Source organism: Octopus bimaculoides, chromosome 7 (genome assembly GCF_001194135.2).
Source record: "Octopus bimaculoides isolate UCB-OBI-ISO-001 chromosome 7, ASM119413v2, whole genome shotgun sequence".
In the NCBI taxonomy this organism is placed as follows: domain Eukaryota; kingdom Metazoa; phylum Mollusca; class Cephalopoda; order Octopoda; family Octopodidae; genus Octopus; species Octopus bimaculoides.
Window position 1 is genome coordinate 56,349,179 of NC_068987.1, and position 11,117 is coordinate 56,360,295.

Below are 11,117 nucleotides of genomic sequence, written 5' to 3' on the forward strand. Positions count from 1 at the left end.
GGGATTGAAATTTTAAGTTGCGATATTTGCCAATATTTTTTTTCAGTATCGGAATCTCCATAGCCGAAAACTTGGGGGGGGGGGAGGATTTTACATCTCCGACATGTGCGTCATTTAAAGATTCACAACACAACTGATATTCATACAAAGTTAAAGAAAAAAAAAACAAAATATATTCGAATTGTAGAAAACAGTTTATTGTACATTATTAATAATTAGTTATAGTAATTATAAAGATATTGGCGATCATTCATTGCCATGATATTAATGTTAAAACCACTTTTTAATCTTTTAACTTGACATATTGGTAGTATTGATAATAAACTGATGAAAAAATATTTTAAAATGCACTAATACGAAACTAACACTTTGAAAATTCATTTAGTTTACTAAACTATGAATGATTTTTTTATTATTATTTATTCCTTAATTGTATGTATTGAAAGAAACTATTTAAGTGTTCATACAACTATCGCTTCATAGGTTGTAAATATTGTGTTCTATTATAATGCGGCGTTTGAAACCTTACTTTATGTGAACTTTATTATTTTTATCACCATTCATTTCCTCGACAATGCCTCGTCGTGTTGGTAGGCCACGAAACCCAACTAGTATTAGCAACAATGTTATGAACGACAATGAAATCAAGCAAGAACGCTGGACATTCCCTGACATTGTGTCGCAGACTAACTCAATTGATGCAGCAGTTACTTGGCTGGCAAAACACAGACTCATAAGCAATTCTATTGTATGTCCCACTTGTGGTGAACCGTGTACAGTTGTCCGCTATCAGCAAAGTTGTGACGGGAGGCAGTGGGGATGTGCAAAGGACAGATTTATTATGTCAATACGCAAGGGTTCGATATTCGCTGGAAGCCACATATCACTATCAAAACTTATATGGTTAATGTACTTATGGTCAAGAGAACACCAACAAATTGAGATGTCGCACGAAACAGATGTTGGTGAACGAACTATATCAGACTGGTGTCATTTCATCCGAGAGCGACTCGAATGGTTCCTAGAAGATCATCCGACTGAATTAGGTGACGATCCACCTGAAATTGGTGGATTCGATTTAGATTCAGGTGAACCGATAATTGTTGAAGTAGGCATGTTTACATTTTTCAAATCTAAACACAATGAAAAAAAGCACGAAAAAGAAGGACACATGGTGTTTGGAGGAATTGAACGCGGAACTGGGAAATGTTTTCTGGTGCCTATCGAACATCAGAATAAAGACGCTTTCGAAGCTATTGTCACTCGCTGGATTTTACCTGGTATGGTTAATTTCTATACACAGCTGAAGTAATAGTAGTCATATCATGTAAAAATTATTTTTATTCAGATGTTTTTTTCCATCTGCGTATAATGCATTCGTGTAAAAGTAATTCTTGTCTTAGTCATTGGACTGCGGTCATACGGAAGGGTTTAGTCGATCAAATCGACTCTAGCTCTTATTTTCAAGTCCGGTACTTATTTTATCAGTCTCTTTAGCCGAACCTGTATGTTACTGGGACGTAAACAAACCAACACCGGTTGTAAAGCGGTGGGTGGCAAACACAAAGACCAGCGCACACCCTCAAGCATGCATATGTATACACACACACACGACGAGCTTTCCACAGTTTCAACTAAGTTTACTCACAAGTCATTGGTTAACCCGGAGCTTCGGTAGAAGATACTTGCCCACGGTGCCGCGTAGTGACACTGAACACTTATAAAAAGAAAATAAAAAATATTGGTTGTGAACTTCTTAACCACATGCCCATGACTGCGGCTAATAAGCCGGGGGGAAAGTCGTTTCTTCTCACACATTGCCACTTGTCCTATGTATATCCAGTATAGAACAAGTATTTGACAATTTCTTCTTTCCATTCACCATCACCGCCAAAAGTTATAATTACATGATTACTTTTATCTCATAGTTATATTAAATGTTTAACGAGAACTTGTTAACCCTGATCGACCGTATTCGAAAAACGAGTTCGCTCAATCTACAAGAGGGGCGGTATTTTGGAATGGTCATCATTTCATTGGGAAGGAAAAAGGCAAGGTATTTGGTTGCTTTTCGTCCCCTTTCAATCGTGTTTATTTTTATTCTTCAGTTCATACATCAGGATTCATGATTCTGGATGATTATTTTTTCCTAAGATTTTTTTTTTGTTTACCCTACATTATTTTCTCCCAAACCCGTGCCCTTTCCCTTCCACTTGAGCTAGTGATAGCTATTCCAAAGCTCTGCTGATCTTTGAGCTGTCGTTATACACTGATCTAAAAGACAGGAAGGTTACAATTAGAATGCCTTTGAATACTCGATCAGGGCTGATCTCAGCCAAAACAATAACATTTTTTGATTACTTGTCTCACACGTTTTATTTGTTCTCTAAAGTGTTTTTAAATTTTGATATGGTTTCGGATTATGATTCAAGGTTTCTATTTTTTTTTCTATAAATTATTTCTTTTACTCAATTTAGTTCATTGGACTACTGTTATGCTGAAGCATTGCCTTGTAGGGTTTAGTTGAACAAATCGATCCCAGTACTTATTTTAAAACTTGGTACTTATTCTCTTTCTCTCTTTAGCTGACCCTCTAAGTTACCGGAATATTTAAACAAACCGACACTGGTTGTCAAGCAGTGGTGGTAGACAAACACAAAGACACACCTAGGTATATATAAATGGGCTTTTTCAGTTTCCACCTACTAAATTCACTCACAAGGCTTTGGTCAGCCCAGAGCTATGGAAAAAGACACTTGCCCAAGGTGCCACAAAGTGGGGCTGAATCCCAAGCTATTGTCATTGGGAAGCAAACTTCTTACCACACAGCCATATCTGCACCAATAAATTGTTAATTTATCTGTAGGATTTTTTTATTTTTTAATAAAATCAGTTTCTTTAAAAGTTTACTCCAGGTTAAAGGAGATAGCTGTTGGCATTTATTCATGACTTAATTAGGTGAACAGTGGGCTACTCTTTTGCTTCCAATAACATGTTATTTTTTTCTATGAGAAGGGGTTGCTAGCCCTTGTGCAATTCCTGAAATAGAGACAGTGCGAGTGATTCCCTGTGACCTTTCTTATCACAGTGTAACATTGCCAATTCAGAAAGAGAGAGGAAATCAACCTTGTACTTAACAGCTACTTTAATTATCAACCCAGAAGGATGAAAAGCAAAACCGATCTTTAGCAGGATTTGAACTAACTTGGAGTGAAGAGATCCAGAACAAATTCCACAAGACATTCTTCTATCTGGCACTCCAATGACTCTGATAATCCTCAGCCTTATCTTAAGAGATTTAGGGCATTTCTAAAAGAATAGCATTGCAGATTATCTAGCGTAACAAAAAACTAATTTCTTTGGATGTGCATGTTATTGCATAGCATTATAATCCTGCACACACATAACAAGAGAAAAAAATGGTAGTGGAGGCAGATGGGAGTTACCTCCTTTTTTTCTATAACTTCTCAGGTTTGACTTTTTTTGAGAATTTGTTCAGTTTAAACATCTGTGATTGGTTCTTTGAGAAATATGTATGACAAATCTGCCAAAAAATTTTGAAAAATGTTTAAACTGAAAAATTTTTAAAAAGAGCGAAGATCATGTCACCTCCTTTTTATTCTTATTTATTTAGTTATTTTTTCAGAATTATAATGCTTAAACATACATATTTCTTATAGTCCCATAAAATTGTGTTAAAAAGACAAATTTCAGAGAATGTCTTTCCACCTCAAGTGTAAATGTGTAGAATGATTTAGCATTTTTAATGATTTTTTCCCAGAAAATTTGGCACTTATTTCTGACAGTTATGTGGACTAAGATAATGTAAGATACAATGTTTTGAAATACAGAAAATCAATGAAATTGCCATCATGACCTGTGTACAAATTATCAACTCGGCCTTCTCACCTCTACAAAAATTCCTTATAATGTTAACTCTTTGCCTGTCCTAAGCATTTTCATAAGTTTGTCCTAAACGTCCATGCTTGTTTTCAGACTTTTTGTTTGCCCTTATTTCATACATTCTGAGTCATATAAAGCTTTTCTTTCTTGGTGGTTGAGAAAATTTAAGAATGTTTATCATATTTGAAGCTTGAATGCAGGGAATGATGTCCTGTATGTCACTTGTGATACACTGGACAAACAAAAGATTAAGGACCATCATCCTCATTTTAACATTCACCTCTGAGATGTCGTCTGCAGAGAAGCTCAATATCATCAGCATAATCTTAGACTTATTGTTGTGGCAAGTGACATGGACTTTGTTACAGAGTCTGGGTTCCTTGGTTCCTTTGTTTTGTCAGTTGAAGTGTAAAGGGCTTATTTTAGACAGATGTTAAATGGGAATGGTACAAGCATATCACTTTCCAAGATTTCTGCATTGATTCTAAAGAAATAACTGTCTCAATAAGCTTGATGGTATTTTAGCTCATCTCATATAAAGAATCATTACTGTTGCTACTACTACTTTGGAAAAATTTTGTTCTCTTTTGCCTCAGTTAAAGTTTTTGAGGAATTCACTAATAGTAAGACTACTTGGTGATTTTTAGCCCTGACTCTCAACAATTCTTCTGATTGTTAAGTCCAACAGCAAACCATTTTTTTTTGTACCCATTTTGGTTTATTCACAAGATCTCGTGTTTAAAATGAATAATCCCCCAGAAAAATAATATAACTCCAATCCTGTTCTGTTTGGAAGTAAGAATACCATGTAACAGAACACCTCTTTAGCTCTAAGATAAACACTGAAAACAAAATATGAATATTTTGGACATTGGTATTTTCTTTTTCTGTGTGACAGAGAATAAGCAAAAGAGTATAATGAAGTATAAAGAATTAAAGTATTCTCTGGTAGGTTGCCAATATGGGGATATGGAGGAAAATGAATTCATGGCAACATAGTTGACTCCTCTAAAGATACCCAAAAGCTGGGTGGTGGTGTTAAACTGGGCGACAGATTAAGTCTTCATGCCCAACAACAGGAGCAGTCCTTTCAACAACTTTCCACAGTCTCGTCTCCATCTTGCTAAATTTCCCTCGCAATTCTGTGGCTGATTGGAGATATGATAGAAGGTACACTTGCCTAAGGTACATTACTGTGAGCTCAAACCTGAAACCATGTAATTACTAAACCTACTTTTTAATCACCCAACTAACCCTGTACAAATAATTATGCTTTGCTGGTAAAGAAGGCCACTGTTTCTAAGACTGCTAATATTATTTTCATTGTGGGAACTGCATCTATAATTCAGTTTTAATTCCTAGTAGTGCTTGTGTTTATGGTGTTCCTAGAAAGTGCATGAACAGCACAACATAACACAGCACTTCTGTATATCTGAGGTTTAATGACTGTGTTTAAAAATTCTTATTTTCATTGCAGGTACTCATATTGTGTCTGATGTATGGGCTGAATATCTTCAAATCGACCAGATCCAGCAAGGGATATATACTCATGAATATATAGATTATGAAGATCCAAATGATTCTGAAATCCACACCAGAAACATTGACAAGATGTGGTTAAAAGTCAAGAGAAAATTGCGGCAGAAACATGGAACTCGTGACAAAGTTACAGTTCAGTCTTTATTAACAGAATTCATGTGGAGGTCTCATTTTAAGAATAATGATAAATTTGCTGCCCTAATTTATTCTCTCAGACACTTATATAAACTTTAATAAATCTTATCTTTTTCTTTTAATCTGTAATCATTATCATTTTTTTTATTGCTTCACTTGCCTTTAATCATCTGTTGCCTTTCACTCATGCAAACTTACCTGCTCCTTTGTCCATCTCCCTCACCTGTTCCACTTTTCTCCACTCCCTTCACATTCATCCTGTTGTACCTTGAAAGTAATCCCTGACACCTTATCACCACCATCTTTTCTCCTTTTCCAGCTGGGGTAGCCATGTGTGTCCTCCATAGCAAGACAACTGTTCCTATCCTCCTGTCATACTCATGCCTCTCAACATCTGGCATAAAGCCTCCTCCCTCAATATTACATCCACTCTCAATCAAAGGAACTTTTTTTGTGTGCTACTTGGCGACCTCACTGGTGCTGATGTCATGAAAAAGTACCAAGTACTCTTTGTATAGTGGTTGGAATTAAAAGGGGCATCCAGTTCAGCTATAGAAACCATGCCAAAACAGACACTGGATCTCAACACTGTCCTCTGACCTGTCAGATCCTGTCAAATTCTCCAATCCATACCAACGTAGGATATGGTTGTTAAATAACGATAATGAGCTTGGCAAAACAGTTTTAGGATAATTCCTGCATTTCGGTTGGGATGTGTAAATTTATTATGATTTTAAGAATACTAATTTCTAACATTGGGACATGTCCACATATCTGAGAAGGAGAGTGTCATTGATTAAATTTAGTCCTGTATTTAACTGGTACTTTATTTTATAGAACCCTTCCCTGCCTCTCGAATATTGACGCAAATTTTGGAACTCAGAATGTAAAGGTCCATAACTGGATACTGCAAGACATTTAATCTAACACTAGTGTTCTTACATTGCATGATTTAAGAATTATTGAACATTTTAGATTAAAATCTTTATCAAATAAGTCTGAGAAACAATGATTCCAGAAACACAAGTTACCCTTTTGGAAAAATAAAATTTCAGTTATTTTCCTTTGACCAGTTATCTGTTACAATTCCCCTTTGTATCTGCTGTGTAGAGAGAGTCCGTCATTTCAATCAAGGAGTTTTAATTTATCTTAACATTGTGAATATCATTCTGGTTACCCTAATTCTCAATATACATCATATGTCCATTCAAGCCAGTCTTTTTTTTTAACTCACTACACCCATCTTTTTTTCCCCCATTTTTCACTCAGCTCATTTGTGCTCCATTGTTCATACATACAGTGACATTATGTATCCAGCTGAGTGTGTGTACCTCGTTTCTTTCCCACTGTTACTCATCAGTCACATTCTGTCACACCCACATTCTGCAAAAATCATCTGACTTGGAGATTTTAATGTGATAGGAGGATGAGGTAACAAAGTTTAGAAGAGTATCATTAGAACGAATGGCATTGGAAAATGCATTGTAAATGGAAGCCTAATTCTCATCAAATACATTGAATGCATTCTAATCATCACCAGTACCTTCTTCCAGTAGAATAATAAATTCAAAGCCTGTTGGCAATATCAACTGACACTTTCTGGACTATGTCTGTATAAGACCTCATGACCAAAAGGTATTGCTGCCAACTAAAATTACTGGTGCAGATAACTGTTGGAATGACCATCATTTGACCTACTCAAGAATTAGACAACATGTGAGTCAGAAGATGTTTTGGAATTAATAACATGTTCAGCCAGTATCCTTGGGTTTTGAAATTCAGAAAAGCAGCTAACGTTTAAAAAATGTCTTGCAAAAGAACTACTCAATCAGTTTTCAAACTCAGTTACCACTTTGAAGGCATCACAGAACGTCATTACTGAAACTTATCAAAAAACACTTGCCTACCAATCAAGAGTAGTTTGATGAAAATATCTAAGAACTGTTAAAACTCATTGACCTCTAAGAGAATTTGACCTCAGGCTCATCAATTTATTAAAATTAATAGCCTTGTATCTAAATCAGAAATCATTGTTACTTTTATTTTGGGAAAAACAAAAGGACCTAGTGTTCGAATCCAGTGTGGGAAGATGTATACACCTAGGAATAAGTCACTTGATGATCATCAGAGATGAATCATTTCAGAAAGAAGTGTATAGTTGTCCCATGGTTTACATGCATCAACCATGTAAAAGCAGTGAGATATGTTTCTACTAGTCATACAAAAAACAATTTTTAAACAATTATTTATCGAAATGAGCATAATAAATACAATTATTGGGCATAATGTATAAAATGTATAGATATATAGGCATATGTGTGGCTGCATGGTAAGAAGCTTTCTTACCAACCACATGGTTCTGAGTTCAGTCCCACTGTGTGGCACCTTGGGCAAGTATCTTCTACTACAGCTTTGGTCCAACCAAAACCTTGTGAGTGAATTTGGTAGATGGAAACTGAAAGAAGCCCATCATGTGTGTGTATATATATATATATATATTTGAGTGTGTCTGTGTTTGTCCTCCTACCATCGCTTGACAACTATGTTGGTGTTATGTCCCTGTAAATTAGCGGTTCGGCAAAAGATACTGATAGAATAAGTACTAGGCTTACAAAGAATAAGTTCTGGGGTCAATTTCTTCGACTAAAAAACCCTTCAAGGCAGTGCTCCAGCATGGCCACAGTCAAATAACTGAAACAAATAAAAGAATATAAAAATGATTCACCAAAAAGCGATAAATTATGGAACACTTAATACATTATAAATGAAAGGCTCATAATTCCTGTATTTCAAGTTACATGTTTCTGATCATTCAGCTGATAATTTGAGCTTGTTTACTCCTTGAAATACCTGTTTGAATATATTTTGAAATATATGGAAGTTGTGAATAAAACATGTACAACATGTGAGTGTATGTGTGCGTGCGCATGCATATATGTTACATATGTATATATACAAATATATTATTGTAATATGGGTTTCAAATTTTGGCACAAGGCCAGTATTTTCGAAAGAGGAAGTAAGTCGATTACAATAACTCTCCAGTGATAACTGATACCTATTTTATTGATCTCTGAAAGGAAGAAAGATAAACTCGACCGTAGTAGAATTTGAACTCAGGACACAAAGACAAATGGAATGCCACTTAGCGTTTTGCCTAGCATGTTAACAATTCTGCCAGCTTGCTGCCTTATGCATTTGTAATATTGGGTATTATCTTCTATAAGAATAACATAAAGCCTTTTTCCCTAAAATTAGTATGTATGATGTGTATTTTAAAATCATTGAAGATCCAGTAATTATATTAGTTCTGATATTTCTCTTCATTTTTTTTTATAAATCGTTTTAACAGTTTTGTGTTTTATAAAATTGTTTTATAGTTTCTCTCAAAAATATTTAACAAAATATTAAACAAAAAATTCTAATTTTAGAGTTCATTTAGAATGTGGTCTATCAAATTATCTTCCAATGGAAGAAGCAAAGTGAAAGGAAAACTGAAAAATAACATGGAAATAATGAAGCGGTTATTCTGTGTGTCTTTTATCTTGTACTTGTTTCAGTCATTAGACTGTGGCCATGCTGGAGCACTACCTTGAAGGACTTTTAGTTGAATGAATTGACCCCAGTACTTATTTTTTAAAACCTGGTTCTTACTCTATCAGTCTTATTTTTTGCTGAACTGCTAAGTTACAGGGATGTAAACACATCAACACTGGTTATCAAGGAGTGGCAGGGGACAAACACAGACACAAAGGTACACATATACATGATGGGCTTTTTTTCTGTTTCCATCTACCAAAACCACTCAAGGCTTTGGTCAGCCTGAGGCTATAGTAGAAAAAAACTTACCCAGTGTGCCATGAACTTGGAACCATGTGGTTGGGAAGCAAGCTTCTTACTACATAGCCATGCCTGTACCTATGTAAAGTATTACAAAAAGAAGGGGAAAATGCTAAATGAAACCATGCAAAGTGAATACTGTATAAATTGAGGGACCACTATTTACTCCTTTACTTGTTTCAGTCATTTGCGGCCATGCTGGAGCACCGCCTTTTAGTCGAGTAAATCGACCCCAGGATTTATTCTTTAGAAGCCTAGTACTTATTCTATCGGTCTCTTTTGCCGAACCGCTAAGTTACGGGGACGTAAACACACCAGCATCGGTTGTCAAGCGATATTGGGGGGACAAACACAGACACACAGGCATATAAACATATGTATGTATATATATATATATATATATATATATATATACGGCGGGCTTCTTTCAGTTTCCGTCTACCAAATCCACTCACAAGGCTTTGGTCGGCCTGAGGCTATAGTAGAAGACGCCCAAGGTGCCACGCAGTGGGAATGAACCCGGAACAATGTGGTTGGTAAGCAAGCTACTTACCACACAGCCAAGTATTAAAAAAAAAAAATCTCATTCATCTCTATAGATAAGGCTAATAATAAATCTGGAAACCTTATTTTATTATTATTATGGCCAATTTCCAACCGGGGCTGCAGCAACATAGTCCACCCACCACACTTTTCAGTCCAAACGTCACTGCCTCAAGGTCCTGGATACATTCCAGGCCAGTGTCTGCAATCAAGTTGCCAATGTGGGATATTTTCCTCTCCTTACATCACCACAAAGTGGGTTCCACAAATTTGGATGCTTCCTGTTCAGGGTTGTGCATACAGCTGTCTTTACCTGATTTTACTTATGCTTTTATTACTGATGTTAATATATTAAGTACATGGAAGTGAATTATGTGATTTGCTATTCTTATTTTCTAAGAAAAATAATCAAGTTTTGAATAACTAATAAACATTAGTGTAGCCATTGTAATGTTGGCCTTTCTAAGGTCCTCTGAACAAAGAGAACTAAATAAATAAACAAACCATCGATGTATCAGGCTCTTTCTTTCTTAGCAATAGACATGGACTCCTGGTCAGATTATTGAATGTTATACATTTACATTGTTGTAGCCTTTGAATAGCATCACTCTGCTGGTTAGGCTGGCAAGCCATTATTCACCCTGAACAGAATGCAATTGCCAGTCCATTGAAGAGTTACCCATTTACACCTGTGTAGACTGGAGCAATGTGAAATAAAGTGTTTTGTTCAAGAACACATTGCACCACTCATCTTGAAATCAAAACAATGATCTTGTAATCATGAGAGTAACATCATAACAACTAGGCCATGTACGTTCATTCCATATATACGAGGGGGTGCTGAAAAGTTTCTGGCTTTGGGTAAAAAAAAAATGCAGGAGGATCAGGTATTCCCCTCTCAGATTCACACATTTATTGCAGTAGTCCTTCAGTTTTTCTAAGCTCTGTAAAAGAACTTGGAAGGTTCAGCTTCCAACCAGGACTTTTGCAATACCCTTAAAGCCAGAAACTTTTCAGCCCTACCCTCATATGTATGTGTGTGTGTGTGTATATATATATTTCTTTACTGCCCACAAGGGGCTAAACAGAGGGGACAGACAAAGGGATTAAGTCGATTACATCGACCCCAGTGCGTAACTGGTACTTTATTTATCGAC

At 35.9% G+C, this 11,117-nt stretch overlaps 1 protein-coding gene across 1 annotated transcript; it reads left to right on the forward strand.

The window, feature by feature from the left end:
* The first annotated feature begins 384 nt into the window (after nucleotides 1-384).
* Nucleotides 385-5,699, forward strand: LOC106879048 (uncharacterized). Its single transcript, XM_014928470.1, has 2 exons — nucleotides 385-1,280; nucleotides 5,381-5,699. Exons 1-2 carry the CDS (start codon nucleotides 575-577, stop codon nucleotides 5,674-5,676), a joined length of 1,002 nt encoding a protein of 333 aa, XP_014783956.1. The 5' UTR covers nucleotides 385-574; the 3' UTR covers nucleotides 5,677-5,699.
* The last annotated feature ends 5,418 nt before the right edge of the window (nucleotides 5,700-11,117 follow it).

What these genes read in the sequence shown, in the direction of transcription:
- LOC106879048 (XM_014928470.1), top strand. Translation starts at nt 575, where the DNA reads ATGCCTCGTCGTGTTGGTAGGCCACGAAACCCAACTAGTATTAGCAAC. An exon ending in CACTCGCTGGATTTTACCTG is followed by an intron (nt 1,281 to 5,380) that starts GTATGGTTAATT and finishes TTTTCATTGCAG; the next exon opens with GTACTCATATTGTGTCTGAT.